The sequence below is a fragment of the Bombus pascuorum genome, chromosome 13 (genome assembly GCF_905332965.1).
Source record: "Bombus pascuorum chromosome 13, iyBomPasc1.1, whole genome shotgun sequence".
In the NCBI taxonomy this organism is placed as follows: domain Eukaryota; kingdom Metazoa; phylum Arthropoda; class Insecta; order Hymenoptera; family Apidae; genus Bombus; species Bombus pascuorum.
The window spans coordinates 9,248,566-9,273,435 of record NC_083500.1 but is presented as its reverse complement, the minus strand read 5'-3'; the positions used below and the strand labels follow the sequence as shown (position 1 = coordinate 9,273,435).

Genomic DNA, 24,870 nt, shown 5'->3' with positions numbered 1-24,870 from the left:
CAAAAAGGAAGGTATATACATTCATCCAGAAACTTACAAAAAGATAACTAAGAGGAAGGATGTCTTCGTTGTTAAATGATAGATAGTTACAAGGATTTCTCTCATCACTTTTTATATAACGATAATAACAACAATAAAATAATAATAAATTATTATCGACGGCTAGACTAGCTCTCATTTGAGTAATCATCCTTCGTGAACGACGTTTTCACGAGGCACGAAGTCGGCGTTCCCCGCGTTTTTATCGTCTTTAAGAACGTAGGGGAAAATAAACCTTGTTCTTCACCCAACAAAGAAAAAACGACTAAGGTAGATTTTTCGTGGACTCGACAGAGAGATCCTTGTTCTTGTTGTAACGCGTTTCGAGCCTCGTGGGTGCCCCTGTCAATCGTCATCGTCATCAATACGATACGTCATAAGAAAGAATCGTTTTCATAGATGTAAGAAGAAGTAGAGGCGAATGAAGAGACTACGGAAGAACCTTCGCTGTACGAAGAGGATTTTCATAGGAAAAATCTGTGTGTTTTTGAGGATGGATGCAACTCAAAAGATCCATGTATCAGAGTGTGACAAGAATCGGTATCAGATGAAAAGTTCGTGGGTGGAAGATGGTTGTCCTTGAAACGGTTCTTTGAAAGTCGAACATTCCGGAGGCATTCGCGCTATCCATTAAGTAGCTAATCAAGTTTAGAAGAAAAAAAAAAATAATAAAAAACGTGCGACGTAGTGTGTTTATTCAGAAACTGCAGTTAACGAATATTGCCTGATGAATGTTTCTCGTACACGTAGCTATCGCCATAGCTGTATCTGTATACCGCCTCGAAGTTTTTTCAATATAGAGAAAAGAGAATTGTGCGTAAGAATCCAAAGAGACATCACAATCGCAAATCGACCAAAAACCGCATTCGACATCGAGAGCGAACCTGGCGTGATTTCTATGCGAGACTGAAGTCATCAAAGACTCCTGTTAAGATTCCTCTTTTGCGTTCTTTTTTCGTTCTTCTCCTCCCATGCCGCGTGTACACGCAAAACGTAGCGAAACATCTCTACAATCCATCAAATATACAAAACGCATACCGCTGGCATATACACACCTACACACTAAATATACACATGTACACATATGTTCACGTTGCATTCTATTCATTCGATGATCTGTACATAGTGTGTTCGAGAAATCGATCGCGAAATTTCTCAAGGAACGTGCACCAGCGAGAAACGCCACTCCCACGATGAACGATCGATTGTTATAATTCATTGTAGCGCGTCGCAAAAGTGATTCCCCGACCGTCGCAGAGGGGAAAAAGCTTTGGAATTTTCGCCTTGAATTAGTTATGAGATAATTAGCGTGCTCGTTGAGCGAAGATTCGTTTCATTCTTTTTCCCTCTGGACACGGTTGGACGAAATGGGATCGTCGTCAAATTTAATATCAAACTCCGAATCGATTTTTTCTATTACTTCATCCGAGAGTCTCGGCCCGCGAGATTCTCTCCTGAGCCACGCGAGATGAAGAATATTAAATTTGAAGACGAGACGGATGAAAAAAGAAAAAAAAAGAAATAAAAACCATCGGCGGGCCAAGAAACAAGCATTACGCATCCTATTAGTCAGATCCATTTCTATTGATACTGTTGCGAATAGTCTTACATTGTTTATCTTAAGATTTTAACACTGTTTACAAGATAACGTTTTTCATAATAATTGTTCTCGTATCTCTTTTGTAGACATTCTACGACGAGTACACTTTGTATGACAATTTCGTTCGAGACCCTCGCGGGAGAACAAGCGACTACGCATTTTCACTTCGGTTTCCAATGCGAGATTTTACCATGGGCTCACGAATATACGAGAATTACGAAAGAACAGGGCCAAAGAAATAGCTGAAACACACACAGATAGAAAGCACAAAAAAAATTCGATCATTTCGAATTTACTTTCTTAATTTATTACAAGCTTTAGACACTCGCATATATATATACATATATATTTCGTACATATGTCAATGTGCGACGATTTTTACTATTTTATTTTTCTTTATTTTTTCCATGTACAAATTGGTTGCTTCGCACAATGAGATGCCATCAGTTTTATCGGGATTCTTCAGATTTCTCTTCCTCTTGACAATATTTTACAAGCTTCGTATGAAATTCGTCTTGGAGACGGATTTTCTTTACCGATTCTCCGTAACATTTGAGACAAATGTCCTTTCGAGAATCTGACGATTTTTATCTACTTCGGCACGTCGCGAGTCGTACACGTAGCACGGCGTAATTTTCCTTTTTCTGCTATAGCCGATCGAATTTGCAATCACGCCGATCCATTCTGTCAAATGTTATTATATTGCTGATAACAAATGAAACGTTTGCAACGAAAAGAAGGCAGTTGAAGAAAGGAAAATAGAACAAGTTAGGGCTGCTTGAATAAAAGTAAATAATTTGCTTTGTAGTTTGCTAAATTTCGTTACAAATCATTTTCAAGCGATTTTTGTTGGTTTATTCGGAATTACAGGAAAGTAAAACTGCCTTCTTACCGTAGACTCTTCGATTCTCTATTATTACGTGTAATTTATACGATTCGCTATCATCGTCATGAACAAATATTTTGCCCATCAGTAGCGTTAGCATGATTAAAAAATTTCTTTTCGTGCTACTTTGAAACCTTTCGTCAAATATTATCGTCGAATTTCTTAATGGCTTAATCTTCGGTACAAAATATCTTAAATCATCGTTTGATTTACGATTACAAATATACTTAGCGTTTTATGATCAATAACGACGCAACGGTTCATCTTACATATCTTCGCGGAGCATTTATATTTTGATAACGTTATTTCTGCAACATTTCGTTGAACGTTTCGCATGCAGTGACGCAAAGACACCAACGCACGATGACAATCCTCTTTAAAGAGAAAACAAAAGTAACGATTGTAGTGTAAAGACGAGTAGCATTCACGAGAGTCGCGAGGAAGATCGTTACACTTGGAACAGTGTACAAACCGTTTAAATTATAGTAGTTAGAAGCGATATACTGTGGTTATGAAATTGGTCAGTTTACAATTCTCCTCTATTCATCTTGAATCAGTTAAAACAAAAGGATAAATTGTTCCTTAATACGATTTCAAACGTGTCGTGCTTGGCTCCTTATCGCGTTAAGGTATAAAGATATTATAACACAACATACGAAAAATGAAAATTGTGGTGCTTTCATACTTACGCGACGTATCTTAGACAGCTTGGAAAGAGCAACTATTATAACGCGTTTTTAATTTATCTCACTCATCGTTGTATTACAAACGATGGTACAAATTAATCTCAAATATCACTATATCGAATCTACCTACTATATATTTACATTATGGAAAACGGAGTGACACGCGAAGAAGACTCGTCTGAAATTAGGGATCAAGAATACGCGAAGAATCAACGGGTTCGACGTTATTTTTCTCGGACTAGAATACAAAGAAGACTGATAAGCGTTCGAACGAGAGGAGTTCGAAATTTGTTCGCCAGCTGTTCCTTTATCGAAACTCGATTCGAAAGCTCGTAGCAAAAGCTACCCTTCTTGAAGTTTCGTATGTAACGATACATTTTAATAGTTACAACATTGTGGAAATGGTATCATGAAAAATGAAACTGAAAACTAAAAAATTGGTTCTAGAGAACAACCATACTAATTGTACACAAGGAAAGTTCAAATTAATTTCATAAATTTAATAGTTGTAAAAATAGCTTCTATTATTGTCCCATAAATTCATGTTTTAAACAAACACGATTCCTCTATGAAATAATTACGGATACATCTACGACAAATTTTATTTACAAATTTTATTGAAGAAAATTCAGATGTATTGAACAGAAATTCAAATGCTAGAATTTATTGAAAAATAATGTATGCAGACAAGGGTGATTTTTGTTACGAGTTCTTCGTTTCTTCACGACGCGATTGCAAATTCGTGGTATCTGTCGGGTTCTCGGCGGACCACGCGATGAGTCCGTCGCAATTTACGTTTTCATTCGATCGCGCTGTTCGATTTTAAATATATCCAGCATAGAGAAAGGAAAAACAAAAGTGGATCGCCCATTTTCTCTCACGAAGTCGCCGTTATCAAGCTTCTGAATCGCAAAAACGAGGATAGAAAAATTCTCAAGGGAAGAGAAAGGGAGTTCAGAGCGGCGAGCTTCTCGAAAACTTTTTTCAATAATAACCCGAGGAAACTCTTTAATACTAAACAAAAAAAAACAAGTATAGACGTTAAGGTACTCTCTTTCTGTAATGTAACGTAAGCCGTGTAACGTAAACGTGTAAGGGCTGTCATGCATTAAAATAATGAATTAAGCTGCAGCAGGAATAACAACAACCTACACTATAACAATGCGATAGTAAGCAAAAATAAACCCAAAGAGACGTATACACGACGTGGCCAGGAAGAGTCGTTCGATGATCCCAAAAGAGAAATAAAATAAAATTTGATCTGTATCTTTACGATCTCTATTTAATCGATATTCGTCGATATTCAAATAGATTTGTCTTTTTTTTTTCTCAAGTAAAATCTCTGTTTCAGGTCTCTGGTCGTCGAAAACCACTTCCTCGGCACTCGGTATAGTTCAGAAAATAACTTACAATTAGGGAGCAACCGAATGCGTGCGTGTGTGAAAGCGAAAAAAGAAAACACGGTACGAAGAGATTTTACGAATTACGTATGAGAACGTTTGATTTCGTCTGGTCGCGTGAGAAAATGATCGATACGAGAGTGGTAGAATGAGTGGGAGAGTTTGAGACGGGGAAAATGGACATTTATAAATCTATTATTGTAATAATTATAGAAACAGTGAAACATAATGTATCTGTACGTTTCTTTACTTCCTGCGGTGAGTCAGAACAGTAAGGTAGTTCTTAATTGTAAGAGCACGCGAAATAAAAAATACGTCGTATAGCATATATTACGAGGTAAAGCGAACGGAAAGGAGAATGGTCGAACAGAAATAAACGAGATACAAAATGGTAACAGTGGGGATGTGAAAGCGGATAAATGTGTCTGAGACGAGTAATACAAGGGGAAAAGCAAAATGGAAAAAAATAAAACAAGAGGAACAAGAGGAAGGTTCGACGTGATTTTGCGACGGAAGGAAAAAATTTTCATTCCGATATCATCCTATATAAACGTATAAAAAAAGTATCACAAGCTTTTTGCCAAGCTTTGCGAGGGCGCCAGGATGTTCGTTTGAAATTCGGGTGCCCTCGAGAACGACGAGAACATAAGAACGTCGGAGACTATTGTTTCGTTTGCAAGCAGCCGATTGTCACATAATTACAGATTAATTATTCTTACTATTAATTATGATTCACCAGATCACCGCCATCATCGTTATTATTATTATATAATTGATGTGAGTGTGGACAAAAAAAAATAAAGTGTACGTAGTAGAAGGTCCGTCTAACTTTGCTATCCATCGTTTAGATTATTCTTCTCGTGAAATGTTTACCATATTTTCTTTTTTCTTTTTAGAGATGGATCGAAATCTGATTTTTAAACTCGATTTTAGACTTTTTTTCGATGCACAAATAGTTGGAACGTAATAATTCGTTTACTTGAATACAAAGTAACAGAAATACAGTCGTACAACTTAACTTACAGAGTCTACGATTTTTTTTTCTTCTTTCATGATATATGAAAAGTCAATTATTTTCAGATTTTCTTTTTTCTAAATACTAACATTTTCTCAAAGCTTTGTGTGTTTCAGTTTCGATCTTCCTTCAGTTTTCCTGAACCATCTGCATTTCCAAACTTTTCCTCGCTCTACCAACGTTTTCCCTCCGTGTATCAAGAATTTCACCACCTTGACTCCTGTTATTATCAACCGACGATAATCTTGCAGCTTCTTCTATTTTTACAACAGTGTCCTTCGAAATATCTGAAACTGTTTCCGTGATTGAACCTGATTCAGATTTTTCATCGATACTCTTCGTGGGATCAACGTCCTTATGCTTATTTTCCTCCAAAACGTCTGCTAACAGGTTCATGAAAAATCTCCTACTATGATCAAGATCCTAAAAATAATATTATCTCGTTAATATAGAAATGCAAATTGTTGTAACAAAGTGAAGAGATATCAACGAAGGTAAGAATATAAAATTGAAACTAATTTTCAGTACTAACCTTTTTCTGATCACTGACAGGGGAAGACTGATCTAGCAAAGATTTTCCTTTCGCCATTGCTTCTCTGGAAGTCTTCATCAACTTCTCGGCCGACTTTTTTGCTCTTTTTCTCTGCTCCTCAGTTTTTGGAGCACTTATGCTCTTTAATATCTTATCCTTAAACGCTGCGTCCATTCCAAGATCTTCGAGATGAACAGATAGTTCTTCAAGTTTTTCTAATTCGTCTACGTTTGTTGAATTTCCTGAAATCTCCTCGATCAATGGTTTTGTTTGTTCTTCTTTCGACTGTTTGGTCTCCCTTGACGATAGAAGGTCGTCTGTCTGTTCGTTGCCAATTACCCTGCTATTTTTTACGAAATCTGGCTCGATTAGAAGCTTTCTTTTACTGTTCATCTGATCCAAATGATTGCAGAATTCTTGGTAGAGATCAGTACATGTATTTGACGAATGCTTCTCGAAGTTATGAGATTGGTTTAGAAGCTGGGTAATCGACGCCATTTCTGAAATAAAATCGTTTTTGAAATGTAAGGAGTTTTGAGATTTTTTAATATTTTACTTTATAATTTAATATAACTATAACTATATTTAATAACTTTAATTTTTGTTTGCATTATAATATCGATTATAATTGACACGGTGCAGGACATAAAGAGTTAAATAGCACGGAAATCATAAGACAGAGGATTAACATTTACCTGATCGTCGATCAGTACACGAATCCGATTTTTTCGTACTTGCTCCATCATCTTCGAAATTTTGAACGCTCGAAATGCTTTTCGGCTTCACGAGAGATTGTTCACGCGAAGAAATCATTTTCTTCTCCGAATTAACCGAACTTTTCCCACAATGAAAATCAGGGTTTAAGTTCGCAGTTGTAAAACTTAAGAAATCCTCTTGATTTCTCTGTATCTTCCAATTTCCCTCTGAATTTCTGTTTGTTATCAAGCTCTCTATGCACTGGTTGATCAGAGGCGATTCCTTTTTTACAAACTTCTTTGCCTCCTTCATGAAATGCCGTCTACACTTTTCAAACACTTCACCGGTCGTTCTTTCATCGCTCCTGTCTTTTTCAATATCCACTTCTTCGATTAGATGGGACTTTTTGCTAACTACATCCAGATATTCGCAATCTCGCGATCTTTTATGCGATTTGGATGATTGGCTAGACTTCTCAACGCTCGAAGATATAGTACCGTCGAACGTGGTATCTAGCTGTTGCATTTTGTTTTGCACTTCAGTAACGCTTGAACTATCAGAAACACATTCAGAATTATTTTCTTTTACGATATTTGTTCTTGTATCTCCTTTCTCGTTAATTTCTTCGTAATTGTTAATTACAGTTTTCACAGATTCACTCTCTGATTCTTCGTCCTCATCGAGCAATGTGGCATTCACAGGATCTGCACCCGTGATTTCTATACGAACAGATTTCTTCTGAAAGTTCTCTTGATCTGAAAGAATTATATCAGTACAACTGGATGACCGCGCTGTTTCTTCGACAGCCTCCTCTGCTTCTTCTATAGTCAGCAATTCGTGAGAACTAATGGACTTGGACATTTTTTCACGCTTATTGCTCGAATCTCTATACTCCATCTCGTTGAACAGAGAATTGAATAAACCCGAGGAACGATCTTTGTTACCTTCTTTCTTGGCAGATTCGCATAACATAGAAGCATCTTCATTTCTAGGATAAGATTTTACATTGCTCAATTGAATCGTGGGACATGTTTTTAGATTTAATAAATCGTAAACACTTTGCGAAGATGAAACTTCCTTATTTTCTTTAGTTTCTTCCTTATTTGAAGCTTCTGAAATTTTTTCTGCCACATCCTCGATAATTTCGATCTTTTTAACATTCCTCGATCTTTTACTTTCTTCTTCTCTACTCTTCAAAATCTCTTTCACTTTTAATTTCCTCTCCTTCGTGTTCCACCATTTAAAATCTTTTTCTTTATTCGACGAATCCTTTCCTTTTTCTTCATTATCTCTATCAGATTTGATTCCATTTTTAAAAACAATCTTATTGTCTTCCATAAATTTATCCACATCAGCGCAGAACTCTTTCATGTCTTCTCTGATGCTACTCAGTTGACTGGTTAAAGGATGTGGTTCGTCTTTTCTACGATAATTGTCCAGGATATCTTTACATACAGGTTTATCCTTCATGTTATTTACAATATTCCCTTCTTTCTTGTTTCCGCCATTCGACCAGTCCAAAATATTACAACAAACCGACGAATCCTTAAATGATTTTTCTTCAGCTAAAATGAGAATAGGACGTTAGCAATTATCTACTGTTAGTCACCAAGTTATGTTGCAGAATAACTTTCTAATTAATAATATTAGTGAATCGATAATTAACAAATTGTAGGTTATAGATTCATCTTTTACAATTTTACATTGAATAGAACCATTGAACGATTGGTAAAATTTCATTTGTTTTGTTACTATGTAACTTATTGCGATTACATAAGGAAATATGTTTGTATTGGTAACTTGTAAACTTCGGATGTTTCTGTATTTATGGGAAATTAAGAAGCGCAAAAATGCATAGAATGCGCGTAATACACAAAAACACAAGGCATATAGGTATGAATTTGCAGTTTATCCATTGTCTACCAATTTCGAACATGTCAAGCTTGATTTCTAAAAACTTATGACGATTTGTGACTCGTAAAATTTCACTGATACTATCGAAAGGGCCCAAGCAAGGAGAGCATCCTCGAAACGTTTTGTGACTTTCAACCAAGTGTTTCTTGTCGCGGTAATCGTATTCGGAATTGGTGTGTAATTTACTATCGTCGTTCTTCCCCTGCTTACAGCACGGTGGAGTAATTTCGGTCTCGTTGGTCGTCTCCAGGACAAGTTTCTCGTAATGGGCCAGTTCTCTTCCAACAGAATAACCACCTGGTAGATCGTCGCTACATCGTTGATCGTCCAAAATTTTCGTCCCGAACCTTTTCCGTTCTGCGTCTCCTGCCACGTATTCTTTCGTTTCTTCAATCTCTTCTACTAACTGTTTCGGCTCCTTACGTGTCGTGACCTTCAAAAAAATATACAATCCAAGAATATAAAAAATTTCCAATGAATGTAGAATATTAGAAGACAGAAGTTTATTATTATTAATATATAATATAATATATACGTACCTGTGTTTTCCAGGGTAACAAAATTTCCTTGCCAAGATCGCCGGAGGCTGTTCTTCCTTCCTCCGCCATTGGCCTCCTTCCGTCACTTTTCTCGATTCCTTTTTGCCCAGTTCCATCATCCTCCACCTCGGCGTTCTCCACCTCTTCGTCCGATGACGAGGACGCGGACGAGCTGTTGGAGGATGAGGTACCATCCGACTTTTTCTTCTTCTCCAAGTTGAGCTTGAACGTTGATCAAGCCGGCGTAAGGGGTTTCGCGTGGTGAATGATCAAATAGTGGATGGGACCGATATTATTCGAAGCACGAATTCTGTATCAGACCTTGACAAAACTAGTTCTTACCAGTTCGTCGCTCGTGCAGACAAGCGTGGTCGTGGCTACTTCTTCGTCCTCCTTCGTCTTCTTCTTATCCTCCGCCTCCTTTTCGGACGTCCCGACCGGTTTGTACAGCTTCCTTTTGTTTATCAGGGCTTTCGAGGGCGGGCGCAGGTCCACAAGTAAACAGACATTCAATGGATAACAGATTAGATAGGTTTGCAACCACGCTAGATCACGGCTTATACGATCTTGTCGAGTGACATGTAATTAGGCCACTTGTTTACCAAATCAGTTAACAGAACAAAATAATAGAAAAAATTAATGAAATTATATATGATAAGGGTCGATCAAGTGGTTGACCATTTTGCACAATTAAACTAATTTTACAAGTCATTGGTTACAGACGAACCCCTCAGAAGCTAAATCGATCATCTCCGTCTTTTTGTTGATTTTGTATTTTCATTACATAAATACATGATTAAAATTTACGATGGTTATGTTACTTTTATAGTAGTGGAAAGTTTTTCTATTGTATCTTGAAAGTATGTAGTTTTGTTAGTAAAGTCCAAGTATGTATTATATTTAAACGTCGTTAGCTTCAAAAGAAAGATCGCGAAGATGATGGCTGAGTGTTCAAGGTTCGGAAAGCGTCTTTCGTGCAGAAATGAAAAAGTTCGAAAAAATCGAGAGCGACCGTTTCGTTCAGGAGCCAAACAAGTCCTATACATCATCTACCTTTCGATTTTTACTCACCTTGCACGCTATCATTGATTTTCTTCTGCTCCGCCTCGATCCAGCGTTTCCTCTCAGCTGCTTCTTCTTCGGGTCCTCCTCGCATCCTGTCTTCGTAACAGTTTCGTTAGCTTGCTACACTACATCGACTCTATATTTTCATTCCTCCGTAGAAAGTATTATAGTACGAGTAATTGTATCATTTCTAAATTTAAAGCTCTGATCGATTTAAAAGAAAAATATCATTATCAAGTACGATTGTTCAAATTAATCGTCACTTACCAAGCTTCTGCACAGGCACGATCTCTTGGGAATACAGGTCTGTCATCTAGATACTTGAGGTTTTTACACTTTAAGATCATGGTCTTGCGATACAGTTTGATCTTCTTTAGAATTGGGTTGCCCATCAAAGATACCACGCGCAATTCTTTCATATCTCCTAGGATCTGAGTAAAGAAATTAGCAATTTATTTTCTTAGATCTATATTCCACAATATTTCTAAAATTTACATAGCAAGTTTATATCTTATTTCTCCAAGTAGCTAAATTTTTGAAATTTATACATACAAGAAATTTCACAAAATCTATACAAGAGGGCCTTCTAATTTATTTCCTTGAGATCTATATTTCTACAATCTATGTAAAAAGAAATTCACAATTAATGTTCCCAGATACCAATTTTCCTGAAATTTACATATATTACAAAATTTGACATTTATTTTTCCATGTCCCCATAATCTAGGTGTAAAATTGTACAATTTATTCTCATAAATCTAAAAAAACCTCTAAATTCATGTTTTCGACAAAAATTCTACAACCTATTATTCATAAATCTCACGCGAAACGTAACCAGTCATAAAATTCCATGTGTTTGCTGTTCGCTTGCTTAATCTGCTCTAGGTGTCTCCGATATATAGAAAAAAGAAAGAAAAAGAATTACTCGAGATCGCTTGTGTTACAAAACGCGCAACCACTTTCGTAAAACATTAAATTACATCACTGGCGTCCCATGAACACCTGAAGCAGCCGTCGAAGTGACGCCAGAGGCACAGGATTGAGGAAACATAACGGACTCACATTAACGACTTCGTCGGTGTCTATCCTGTTGTGAGAAATATCCAGTACCGAGAGGCTATCCAGCAATCGGAGGTGCTCAATGTCATTGGTATCTTGTAAGTAGTTGTGCGACAGGTTTAGAGTATTCAGGAACTTGAGGCTATCTGAAAGCAGAGGCACGTCAAGGTCAAGGTCATCAAGGGATACCAGCGTCGACTCGAATCACCGAGATTCTCGATCCTCCGTATAGTGTTGTACGAGAGGTTCAAAGTGTCTAGCTTCGTCAACCATTCGAGATTCTCGATTTTATTGATCAAATTGTTATGGAGATAAAGACACTTCAACTCGCTCTGATTCTCCAGGTTGGCGATCTCACGGATACCGTTGTTCTCCAGCCATAGACATCTTAGGCCTGTGTATTTCTCCAGATTCTCGATGAATGAGAAACCTGAAAAAACCTTTCTGGTGTAAAAGAAACATTATAATTTTTAAAGATATTTTAAACTTTATTTACACTTTTCAAGAATTTTGTAAGATATTTCTTCTTTTATATATAGGGATATATTTCTGTGTTATCGAGATTTTATTAATTTTGATACTCGCATGATGTGATAAAAGTAATTTTAATAATTATGGTACAAGATGCACGCGATAAAGTGCCCCTTTTTATAATTTATAACAATTTTTGTATATAAAGTGAAAACGTAAAATTCAACATTTTTTCACGTCGGGATTTTTAATTATTTGTATAAGATTAACCTTTGTAATGAAGATAGAGTACGTCATTCAGATGAGGAGTTTGGTACAGTTTATTCATTTTGCAGTGCTTCTTCAAAAACTCCTCTGTCATCCTGCGATCAATTACCATTTACTTCACCAAACATCAAATTGCCATATCGCAAAATCATCGATATAAGTACATTTACAAATTGCATTGCTCTTGCAACTGTACCTGACACCGTGTTTCTTGGGGTCGAAATCGTAAACTTTTCCTTTTATGTACGTTCTCTCCGGTTGTTTGTAGAATTGCCAAAAAATCGAATCTTCTGTGTCTTCGATAATATCTTGGACAATTCCTCTGATCGCCGTTTCTGACGTTGATTTTGTATCACCAGTAGTTTCTTTCGAAGTTCCTGATTTATCGACAGCATCGTCAGTTTCAATTTTCTCTTCAGTAATGTTTTCAACATTTTGTACACTTTTTTCTTCAACAATATTTTCCAGATTCTGTGCAATTTTGTTTTCAATAATTTTTTTAATAGTTTCTTCTTCCATAGTATCTTCAAGCTTCTGTTCGACTGTTTCTTTAGAAATATTTTTAAAATTTTCCACAAGCTTTTCTTCAACAATATCTTCTAAAGTTTCTTCAATTTTTCCCTCGATATTTCCTACGTTTTCTTCAATTTTAGACGTACCTTCATCTTCAGTAGCTTCTCCAGCTTCTCCTTCTTTGGGAATACCTTGAAGACACTCATCTAAAAATCCTGCACACTGTTCCGCCACATTTTCCACGTCGTTTTGGTTATCTACGAACTTAAAACTTTCAGCTACTTGATTTTCTTCGATCAAAGGAATCTCGATACCGTCGTTCGGATTTTTGTTAGGTTGGCTATTAAAACTTTCAGTATTCTTTACTCTCACAAAAAGGTTTCCAATCTCATTAAATTCCATCGCTAAATCCTTGAAGATCTCGTTTCTCCTATTTTCTACCTCCGCTTTCCCTTCAACTTCGTCCTGTATAAATTCTTCTGGGTCTCTTGGAATAACTTGCAGACATTCTTGCAACGATTCTGCACGACGTTTCTCCTCGTCTTGCATATCCTTCTGAGTATTCTTCATCTTAAAACTTTCAGCTACTTGATCTTTCGTCAAAGGCATCTCGATGCCATCCTCTTCCTTCGATTCGTCTAGGCTTTCGTCAGATTCGCTATTATACTGTTCGATAGATTTCGTTTCTGCAACAAGCTTTTCGATCTCGTTAAATTCAACAGACAGATCCTTCAAAGCCTCGTTTTTCCGATTTTCTATCTTTGCTTTCCCCTCGGCGATCTTTTTCAACTTTTCCTGAACTTCTTCCTCGGATTTTGGACAATCTGCTTCCGTGATCTCTGCCAATTTTTCTAAATATTCTTCCGGAGAACCCAATTCTACGAATTTCGTTCCTTGGCTTGAATGTATATCTTCCGTACAATTTTTTACCAAATCTTCTTCCAATTTTGGTTCTTTTGTAAATTGATCTTCTACTTCATTCGTTGTCGCTTTTTTATCATTTTCGGTAGATTCTCCGACAATTTCTTCCAAAAGCAATGGCTCTTTATTTCCTTTATTCGAAAATATGGAAGTCGGTTGTTCCAAAGTCGCTTCAAATTTAGGTTCTTTCATACTATCTCTAAATTTAAAATAAGCAGAAATATTCACATTAGGCGAAGAATAAACCAGATTTCCTTCGTCTTCATCATCCCAGTCGCTTAAAAAATGTAAACTGTCTGACATCTTGTTCTCTTCTTCGATCAGTTCTTCGTTACTGATATGAACAAAATCATCTTTCTGATTTTCCACACGTTTTTCACGCTCCTCCATTTCTATATTTGCTTCCTTAGTTCTATCATCGATCGTTTGATCTTCTGAATCACAGTCGATATTATTTCCATTTTTATCGTTTTTATTTGCAATATCTTGATGAGTCTGCTTGCAAATATTTCGTTCGCGATTTATCTCAATCAAAGAAATTTTATCAGAGACTACAGTGGGGTGGTTATTATCTGTCATTTGGTCAAGTCCGTCAAGCTTCTTTTCACAAACTTCTTCAAATGATCGCTGGCGATAAGACTTGGTGCAACAACTATCGTTTTCGTCCAGAGTCATAGATTCACCTTCTTCAGCATCGTCAAAAGTCAAAGTGTCATCCATATCGCTGTCGCTGTCTTTTTCAGCTTTCGTCGAATTGTAATAAGACAGATTTTCACAGGTTACATCGAAAATCGCGTTACAATCGAAATACGACAGCCAATTGGAGTCGTCCTCGTTATCGACTTCCGGTATAGATTCGAGGGTTGATTTATTCGCTTGGTCATCTGACGTGCTTTCGTTCTTCAACGATTCTAAGGTAATTTTTGTGAGAACGTCGGATGACGACGTGGATAGAACTTCGAAGTCCACCGATGAATCTTCTGGTATCTTTGAAAAAAATTGGTAATTTGATTCTCTGAAGTATGAAACAACGCGATATTCTTACAATTAAATTGGAAGATAAACTGCTTTTAGTTTTATATAACTAACTGAGAATCGTAGTGGTGCGGGTAAAAATTTAGAGAATATTAATGAATCGTGCTGCTTATTTGCAAAACGTGTCATTCATTTAGGTTCGTAATTAATCGCTATGCAACCACGGACGAGATACAGTGACTCACGAAAAATGTGGACACTCCTGGAAACTTTTTATGTGTATATTATATAAAACATTTTGAAAGCTCGTTATCGTTGTAACAAGACGCTATTATCCTAATTGTATTCGTTAAATTTGTAACGGATCTGAAAAGTATTTATAAAAGTTAGAAGACATTTATTGAAAGCATACGCTTCGCGATGATCATCCAGATGTTCGAACGTTCAGTTGTTTGCTATATCAATAAACGACAATATGTAGTGAGACAGTCTTTAGCGCTAATTATATAATAACTGCTATTCATGCTGTCTGGCAACAAATGTTTTGTAACTTTTATACACATCTTCAAATTGGTTTCGAACTTTACTATTATAATCACGATAGTCGTACCTCGTTACAGTGCCAATGAAATTTCAAAATAATGTATGCATACAATTTTTATACATTTTACATATTTTTTCAAGCCACTGTATTTCGCGGTATAATATTTGAGAGTTAACCTCTCCTTTTATCACGTCAACTTGTCACTTTCTTCTGTGCGTTGAATCAAAGTAATATTACCAAAGAAGTGATTACGAGAATAGATTCTAACCGATTTTTTAATTTCTGTTTCAGACAAATTGGTACTACTTGCTACAGCGTCGAGCCTGGTTTCAACCGATAGTTTCTTCTCCAAAGTGACTTGAAAATCGCACTCTTCCTGCATTTTGCCACGTCCTTATAAACTTGGTACTCACGATACAGAAGCAAAAATCCGACGTAAGTACTTAGTTTCTTAAACGAAAGTTTTCGCGTAAGTGTATTTCAACATGACTCCTCGAACGTACAAAAAACTCTCAACAGTATTCGTTGCCTAGGTGTCGTTTGATCGATATTTGTTGCGACGTTCTACGCATTTCAGATTGTTTCATTCTAATTGAATATCTCTTTATCGATACAGTAATCTGTACCTCTACTTTCGTTCACTTCCTTCGTCAACCTTCATACTCCGATAAATTAATTAAATTATTTTATTTTCTTCTATTCGGATTATTTCTATTCGGATAAGAGAGCTCTACTGCACTACACTTGACTGGTTTTCTTCAGTGTGTCACTAAATGTCATCGTCGAAGTCTCAGAAGCTCATGCTTGCAGAAAACATTCTAATTAAATATCGCGTAGTATCTTCAAATCATTCGTTGCAAAATAGGAATGAAAGGAAGAATAGTCACATGCTACTTTGTTATAATACTGGTGAACGTATCAATTAACAAACCAAAACAAAAGATTGTAGGATTGCAAAGGGCCATGGTTTATCCATATTGTTTATAGGGTATCTCGATCTCCTATCTATTCTTCGCATATCTCGCTTTGCTTTTGTTGCGTCTGGATGCCCCCCTCGATGGCACTTGTTTTTCCACTCGGTTGCAAGTCGGCGATGATGCTCGAGAATGAATGCTATCAACATAATTCAACGGAAAAGGCTGAACGCCGATTCGCAGGCGTCGCGACGAATCGGGATCGATGGAAACGGGAAATCGGCTTGGCCGCGAGGCTTTCAGCAAGTCGACCCGCATCCTCTTTTTTCCCTCAAGGCGATTCCCGGTCGTCTACTTACCAAGACACGTCTTTCTACGCAGCTAGCCTAAGTCCGAGTGGCCGGCGCGTCGCCTCTTTCCATCCTGTTCATAGGGATTTCGCTTTTTACTCGATCGACAGACTCGTCATTTGTAGCAATTTCTCTTCTTCTCGGGATTCGAGCACTTCCTTGTAAGTGTAACACACCCTCGATCGCTTCTCTATCCATTTCAAATAGATACATTCTAATTCATAAGTAGACTACGGATTTTTACGCGTCGATAGTAAATTTGAAGATGTGTAAATGTATAGAATATATATAATACGCAACAAGATGTAAAATGTCCGAAATATAATGTTTATTAGAATATTTAGTAGATAAAATAATTTTCTATTTAGGTCCCATTCTTTTTTTCGTCTATTCATAAGTTACTACATGATTGTTAGTTTTAATCATAACGTTTATGGAAATTTGTAATAAGTTTCTTGAAGCGTGCTATGTAATTTAGTTATGTTTATGATAAGAATGTTTAGGTAAGTATCAATTTTATTACTGTTTAACTGCTTCGGTTATTTATTCTTAACTTAAACACCTTATGCAAAAAATTTCGTCTGATTCAACAGCCTTCAAAATGAGGATTAAAAAACCTACTTTACAGTATTTTAAAAACTAGTGAACACATAGGAAGATTGTTAAATACGTACAGAAGTTTTCGTTTATTTCTTTTTATGGAGTATACCATTACACGAATGAAATCACAAAAATCTTCTGATTTTTATTTTGAATTTTCTTGGTTGCACCAGATCTTCTCATCAGAGATTCGTCACTCCCTTTTATTTATTCGTTTGAAATATCCCTTGGCATTTTTATTCTAGTCACTATTATGTTACATCGAATCACAAACATAAATTTATTTTTCAAGAGTCTACCGAATTAATATATACAATTTAAAAAAAAAAGAAATTTTATTCCGTGGGATAAGAAGAAAATATTTAATTGAATAATCGATTACTTCCCTGGATATTTTCCAAGAGAGGTAAGGCAACAGAGTTCTGTGTGTCATCGTATACATACGATGCATACCAGATTTCGTTCTTGCGGCGGCAGGTAGATAACTCGCCACAGGGTCGACGGAAACGGGAAATTGCACCACAGCTCCATATTCGAAGCATCCCTCCTTTTTCTCACAGTCGCGCCGTCCTGCGCAGTTTTCTTCGTAGCCTGCCGTCGCTATCTCGAAACATGTGGAAATTAGATACTCGGCGTTAGATTGTATGCAATCGAACCAGTGACATCTATTCGGCAGCTTTCTGGGCAACAATCGAAGTCCTTATACATTTTGATATCCTTACAATGATAAAAACAACTCCATAAATGGAACGTCGCGTCGTCTCATTCGTCTGGATCATCGTAATAAGTACGAGTTATGTTTAAAAGACGAAGTTGGTATTCTGATTAGGTTTATTGACATTTTAAGCAGAAATGAAATTCATCACAAAAGATGTTTTGTCATCGTATTAGTTTGTAACAAAATTTCCATAGTTTTCTGAAACACTCTGTATTATAGCAAAATCATTCCTTTTTCTTTATTGTTACAAGCTCATTTATTCCCTTACGATATCTTCTGAAGAAAGAAAACAATCTTTGAGAACACGACAGTAGCTACAGTTGGAGCGAGTGCTATAATAGTCTAAATATATTTTTTACAAAGACCAATTTTTTCAAAAGTCATTAGGAACATGTCGATTACTATATATAATGTATAAAATTTGCCATTTTGTCACCTAGAAAAAAAGTAGGACAACTTTTCAAACAATTTCCTACCGTTAACTCAACTTTGAATATCGTTATACGATTTTTGAAATTTCACGTATTCGGAAGTGGACAGGACTTTTCCAAATAATCGAAATACGAATAATCAGAGTCATAAAATTTCGAATTTTTTATGAAAGAACTGAAAGATTTGAAAATATTCGCGTTGCGTTCAAAAAGTCGACGATCGCTGATTAGAAAACCATATTGTGGTTTCCTGTACGAAAATACGCATGACTACATTCCGATAACCGTTAATGACGGTGCATTTATGATAGATAGCGTTTCTGCTACGTCTTTGTCGTCTGCTGACACAAAAAGTTGAGAAGATTACAAGGGAGTTACACGTGTACTTGACGTCGCGTAATAGGACACTTTTGCTTCTACCGGTAGCAGTGCCACTTTCATATCAAGTTTTCGATGAATCGATATTGCGCTATCTATCGCCGACTATAATTTAAAAAATCAAATAGTACTTGTATAGTGATCTTGGAAGAAAAATGACACTTTCGATTGACTCCTCGAGTTGATGTGACTTCATTTGTATTTTAACAGATGGCATTCAACATCTGTGTTGCTGATTATAATTCAAATTTAATAAAGTCATATTCTATAGCTGAATCTGGATTATTATTAGAAGACCAATTAATAGAACGATCGATCAATGAATTTTTAAAAATGACTGCTTGTAAGAAAAGCTTAAGTAAAAAAGGTGCTTCGATTGTTCAGTAAGTAAGTAAAATACACATTATACGTAATGTTCTAATATTTTACAGTTGACACAGCGTTACGATAGCAAATAGATAAGACTCGTTTTATTCTCTTGAAAGGAATTTTTCGTATACAGTGCCGATAGTGACGACTACATGTTAACCTGGACTGATTTACCGCAGTTTGAAAAAATAGGTCAAATGTAAGTTTTAAAGCAGAATATTTAACACCATTTATCATATAATCGTATATCCAATAATCTCAGTGATGTAAAAAGAATTGAAACAATTTATCGATCTTTTCAGGAATTATTTTAAGACGCATCGTTCCATTAGTCTCGAAAGGACTAACTAGCTATCAAAGAATCGTAAGATAAGCGGTTAAGCAGACACCAGAAGTATCATGGATGAAATGGTAACATATTTCGAGCGTGGACAAAGATTTTCGTTCCGGTAAAGCGATTCAATGACTGGAAAATAATTTTTAGTCACGTCCATTAGCTTTCATGAGCCGGCGCGTGACCATGACCTCGACGATCAAGCGTCTAGCACTTCTAAACCGAGTTCACCTAGCTTTCAATCACTTTTTTCCGATGCTGTATCGGTTCTGGCGCAACGTCTATGTTTTAGTAACAACCAGGAAACTCTTCATATCCATAGAAGCCGGAAAAACCAATTCTATATTGCTTTTTTTTCCTTAGAAATAATTTCTTCGAGATTGACACTCTTTCGACGATTGTTCGGCCTTCGTCGAAAGATGATTAGCGAGCGGAATAACGGCGGAAGATTCGAGCCGGCTGTTGAATTATTGAAGCATCCAAAGAGCAAGAAAGAGAACTAAGAGGATTAAAAGCCTAGAGACATATTAGAATTTCAAGAGGCGAGCCGATAAAAATATTCAATCGTGGTTAAATTTACTTTTCGATGGATATCGTTGCGACCTTGATTTCGAAGATCTCGTTGACGATCCCGTCCTATCTTCCGGCGATTTCCTCTCGTCTGATGATCGAGAATTAATTCAAAATGTGGCGACAAATACTGTTAAATTTTGATAAAATTTTGGAAGCAAAAGAATCCTATCGTTTGATCAAATTAATCTTTCGTTAAGCGCATACCGCTTTCCTGGTCCTTAATTCGTATTTGAAATACTTGGCAAAGTCCACTGTTAAACAAGAAATTACAAGTTATAATAAAATTATATCGGTTCATATTTTGTAAAAATTCGCTAATTTCACACATGATTCATATAAACGTATCTGGTCAAGTCCAGTAACTGTACCAACAGTGATTCCACGTACGTCTTATTCTTTGCCTTTGATCTATTTTGTTACTATGCTTCTTTTACTTTTGTTTCATCCAACTCCGTACAATTTTAAAAGTCCACAACAACACACCCTTAAGAATCTATGAAACTGTAAAAATTAACAAATTTGTGGTTTTTCGGGTTTCAGCATGTATGTTTATCAATACATTGCATTTGAAAAAGATTTTCATTTTCAAGGCTCCTCTGGGTAAGTGAATTATTATTATTATTATTGTTACAATTATTATTATTATTATTATTATTAAAAATGTCGTTTAATCATCGTGATAGATTGGAATCTAAAATATTACGAAAAATTACTGATTGGTTATCTTCGTCGCTCTGATGATACCATTTTTATTAGATACTGGTCTGGACGTGGAAAAAAACCACATCAGCGATCAGCTGACATCGAAACGGCATTTTAAAACGGCAAGTTGGTCATCCACGCGATCGATGGATCCTTTCTCTATGGTCTCTTTAAATCGACGAATTACCAATAGTCTAGGAAACGTTCACGGCCGATAGCGGATTCAAAGCGTATTCAAATACGATTCCGCCTCCTCTATCCTAGACGCGTGAACCTTAATTCTCAAGGCAGAAACAGCCGACCACCCACTGCTATTTTGCTTTTCAAAAATATTCGCGATGAACTGAGCGAGACAAAGACAGGCCAGCCATGATGGAGGAAGAAAACGGAAGCCGTCAATTACATAATGCATTCGAATCGTGATCCATACGAGTTGCTCGATCCGTCTCGATCTCTGGCTGTTGGTACACAAAACGGGGATCTCGGGGAGCGTGATGGGCGATCCTCGAGGTCATGGTCACGTCGTGTCTCGCAGACGTCAAATTTAGTCGCCTCTAAAATACATTAGTCTTAAATCTCTTCCTCGGGAATTTTTTGGAAATTATGCAATCTTTCAGAGCTATGCATTATAAAAAATTTATCAAAGAGATTTGAGGGAAATGATATATTATAATACACAGATTCGCGGCAGTATTTCACCTTATATGAATATATTATGCCAGTTATACCGAGTATTCTGAAACTTTATAATCACTATAAAACGAGATTGCATTGTCGTGGTTATAGAATAGGAAGTATCGCTACACTCATAACATTCATGTATTAATTAATTATGTATATTAATATATACATGGTATTTCATATGATTATAAAAATTTGATCAAAAATTGAGATACATAGAATCTGATGAAAGGAACATTTTGTTGGAAAATAATTGTTAAATATAATCTGCGGTATCAGTGTAACGAGTACAGTTAATAAGTGTTTGTAACCGACAAGTGTAAATGATGACGACACAAAATATCTATTTCGTGGTAACGAAAATGAATTTTCTATGCAAAATGATTTCTATCTTTGGTTTTGCAACAGGGAAAAAAGTGAAGTAATTCCACCTGAATGTCTGTTGACGCGCAAGGTGGCACAAGCAAAGGAAGCCGACGCTTCCTTTCGCATCGATCTGATGCAACAAAGTTTTACGATCGTATACCTGAGTAATCGAAAAGCTCGAAGGCATCCACGTGTACCGAAGACAACTATATTGACGATTCGTCGCAAGGTGAAGCGGGTATGACGAAAAACACAATTAGCAAGTATAATCAGTCGTCAGCTGACCTATGACAATCTAACCCTGTCATCATTTTAAGGGCATGGCGCAATTTGGTATAAATTATCAAAAACACGTGTTAAATCATAATCAAGCCGAAACGATCAGCAAGTCTAATAATCTATCTGACGACCTATGACAACGTGTCATCTGAGACAAACTTCGTTAACTTTGTAGGCCAAGGAAAATTTCTGTCGAAATGTTTAGTCATCGTCTATCGATTACGAAATGAGATCCATTAATTTATTGATTTTCTAGGATTAGTGATGAAAGAAGAGCTTCGTTTCACCTGAAAATTATCGCGTACAAGACACACAAATGATTATTCAAAATTCAAAATTCGATTGAAATATTGCGCCTTATAATTTACCGATTATCCAAGAGGATTTATATATTTATCGATTTTCTAGGATTAGCGATAAAAGAAGTGCGTCAGATTGCTTGAAAATTATTGTGGACACAGAAAGATAATTATGCATTCAAAATTTAATTGAAATTTATTTCGAATTATCGTCGATCTATTTAAGAAAATTCATAATTTCTATCGATTCTTTAGTGATTAGTGATACGATACTAGAAGCTACAGAGGAGCGTTGTGTAGAAATAAGAATTGCGCTGGATGTAGAAAGATAGTTGTATATGCGATATACCACAGATTGGCCGATCGACTAATCGACAGGATGACAGGTTGGGGCCACTTCCACTTCCACGCAACATGGAGTAACTTTGTAACGGAATGCGAGTTACGGAAAGAAGTTACTCGGCCATTACGATGCGCAGTAGGAAGAAAAACGGTAGCGATCGAGCGTGATCGGAGAGTCAATCGAAAGGAGGAATCGGTCTTCTTCGTAGTTGCATAATGTTGAGGCACTGGACGAGATACGGAGGAGATAATTTGATGAATGAATTCGATATAAGAAGTCGAGAATAATCGATGATATACAAGTTACCTCAACGAAGATATAAATCGTCCGATATATTGTCCAAGTGAACAACAACAAAATTTCAATATTTAGTAATATCAAGATTAATCAGGACATATTATTAGTGTTTACTATGAAGACGAGTGATAATTTATTTATCCCAATGGTGAAAGAAGAAAATATAAAAATTATGATCATTTCTAGCAATATATGTAGCATATATCTCGATATTTTGTTGATAGTGTACATTTGTATTAACATTGGTTTAATGCAAGGATAAAACCATTTATTATAGCTAATTACTAATTACATATTCTGTTTTCAATTCATTGATTTCATTCTCGAGTAACGATACAAAAAATAATTTATTTTTTCGATTAACTGTAACCAGCCAGACGTAGACATTCGACGTAGACAGTCTTTACATAATTATAATTTTCATCGAACACAATGTCTCGAATTGATTGTATCGTGAACTATGAATATTTAAAATTCACTTTGTACCGTCGTAGGACTTTATCGAAAGGGAAGGTACACGAGTATAGAAAGAAAAAGTAGCGGGAAAAGTTCTGTACGTGATGTTTTCATGAGAAGCATCAATGTTCCCTTTATCATTGGAAAATTCATAAATAATTGATACGAAACGAAGAGGCGACGATGTTGCAGCGCGTCCCCGAGACTTGCAATTCGTTATTGTTCTGTGCGTGATGCTTTTATGAGAAGAATCAATGTTCCCCTTATCGTTGGAAAATTCATAAATAATTGATACGAAACGAAGAGGAGACGGTGTTGCAGCGCGTCCCCGAGACTTGCAACTCGTTTATTGTTCTATGTGTGATGCTTTTATGAGAAGAATCAATGTTCTCCTTATCGTTGGAAAATTCATAAATAATTGATACGAAACGAAGAGGCGGCGAAGTTGTAGCGCGTCCCCGAGACTTCCGATTCGTTTATTGTTTATAGATTTTCCCTGATTCCACCGCGATATAGGCAACCATAAATTGCATCGGCTACGAGTTTTCCATAAATTTGAATAACATTTTCACTTCCTGCGCTATCGTGTGGACCCCCACCTAGCTTAGTGGACGACAATACGAGCAACGATAAGACTGTCACGGTGACCTCGCCCTTAGAAGGAAGGATTCTGAATTTTATTTGACCGAATCCCGCATACCATTATCATTCTCGTATCTATTATTCGTTGCTTTTTCCTATCCGGTATTGCTATCTTCTCCGGTTCTTTCTAGTCCGATCTGTTCTAAATTGACCAATCGATTAATCATTTGTCATCCACCGATGATAGTTCTTCAGGCCTTACTCTTATTCTTACTTTTTCGTTTTTAGGTACGTATTAAGTTGTATAAGATCTAATTAATCAACGAGGCACAGTAGGTACAAGAAATATTTGCACATCTTTATTTCTCAATAAAATGTATTTTTGTCAGATTCTACATTCCCTTTTCGCACGTGATACCAAATTTTTATCCTCGTATAAAAGTATTAACAAATGGTGTGAAATTTATGATACTTTGCTCTAGTTAAATAATATATACTACAACATTTTTTACAAATATTTTTCGTATGTATTATCTTGTTACATCGTTCTTCGTAAATGGATTAGGTAACTTGTATACCCATCACTTCAAATCTTTTGTCCTTTAGAAAATATAATTATTACTGGTGAAGAAAATGTTGTGAACATCGAAATAATTAATATGCCAGTATTAATTATATATTATAATTACATCCGGATCCATTTTTAGGGTTTCAGAAAACTGAAGAACTTGATTTATCTATGTGTCTATTAACCTTTTTTGAACCCTATTATATTTTTCCAATTAAGCGACCTGGTTAATAGGTTAACACATACAAGTGCAAGGATATGGAATGTTAAACGATGACTTGTAAAACTGTTCGATAACCAGATGTGTACAATTCCAAGTCCCAATTCGAGGAATGCATTTTTTTTTTTACCTCTGTTACTGTCAGCAAATAACAGGATCGCCGATCGTTTGGTGTCAGTTTCCTTCTGCAAATAATCTTCTGTTTCTTCAGGTGTTTGTAACCCCACAATATCGAGTGTCACGAATGATTGAAAGTCTGGAATTCTTCATTTTGATCGGTAACTTCGT

General features: G+C 36.2%; 2 protein-coding genes across 2 annotated transcripts; both read right to left on the bottom strand.

The window, feature by feature from the left end:
- Nucleotides 1–5,421: 5,421 nt before the first annotated feature.
- LOC132913588 (uncharacterized) lies at nt 5,422–11,253 on the bottom strand. The gene is made up of 8 exons (XM_060972019.1): nt 10,640–11,253; nt 10,379–10,464; nt 9,650–9,777; nt 9,308–9,529; nt 8,685–9,201; nt 6,854–8,419; nt 6,159–6,658; nt 5,422–6,049 (listed from the first exon to the last, which is right to left on the bottom strand). The coding sequence occupies exons 1-8, from the start codon at nt 10,789–10,791 to the stop codon at nt 5,756–5,758; spliced, it is 3,465 nt and encodes a 1,154-aa protein (XP_060828002.1). The 5' UTR covers nt 10,792–11,253; the 3' UTR covers nt 5,422–5,755.
- A 79-nt stretch (nt 11,254–11,332) lies between these two features.
- LOC132913587 (uncharacterized protein PF3D7_1120600-like) lies at nt 11,333–15,682 on the bottom strand. Its single transcript, XM_060972018.1, has 5 exons — nt 15,391–15,682; nt 12,366–14,590; nt 12,173–12,264; nt 11,640–11,861; nt 11,333–11,577 (listed from the first exon to the last, which is right to left on the bottom strand). Exons 1-5 carry the CDS (start codon nt 15,502–15,504, stop codon nt 11,354–11,356), a joined length of 2,877 nt encoding a protein of 958 aa, XP_060828001.1. The 5' UTR covers nt 15,505–15,682; the 3' UTR covers nt 11,333–11,353.
- Nucleotides 15,683–24,870: the final 9,188 nt, after the last annotated feature.

Coding starts and splice junctions, on each gene's coding strand:
- LOC132913588 (XM_060972019.1), bottom strand. CDS start 10,791: ATGAAAGAATTGCGCGTGGTATCTTTGATGGGCAACCCAATTCTAAAG. Junction 6,659..6,853: donor GTGTACTGATCGACGATCAG/GTAAATGTTAAT, acceptor ATTTTATTTCAG/AAATGGCGTCGATTACCCAG. Junction 6,050..6,158: donor CTGTCAGTGATCAGAAAAAG/GTTAGTACTGAA, acceptor TATTATTTTTAG/GATCTTGATCATAGTAGGAG.
- LOC132913587 (XM_060972018.1), bottom strand. CDS start 15,504: ATGCAGGAAGAGTGCGATTTTCAAGTCACTTTGGAGAAGAAACTATCG. Junction 12,265..12,365: donor CCCAAGAAACACGGTGTCAG/GTACAGTTGCAA, acceptor AATTGATCGCAG/GATGACAGAGGAGTTTTTGA. Junction 11,862..12,172: donor ACTCTATCTTCATTACAAAG/GTTAATCTTATA, acceptor AGGTTTTTTCAG/GTTTCTCATTCATCGAGAAT.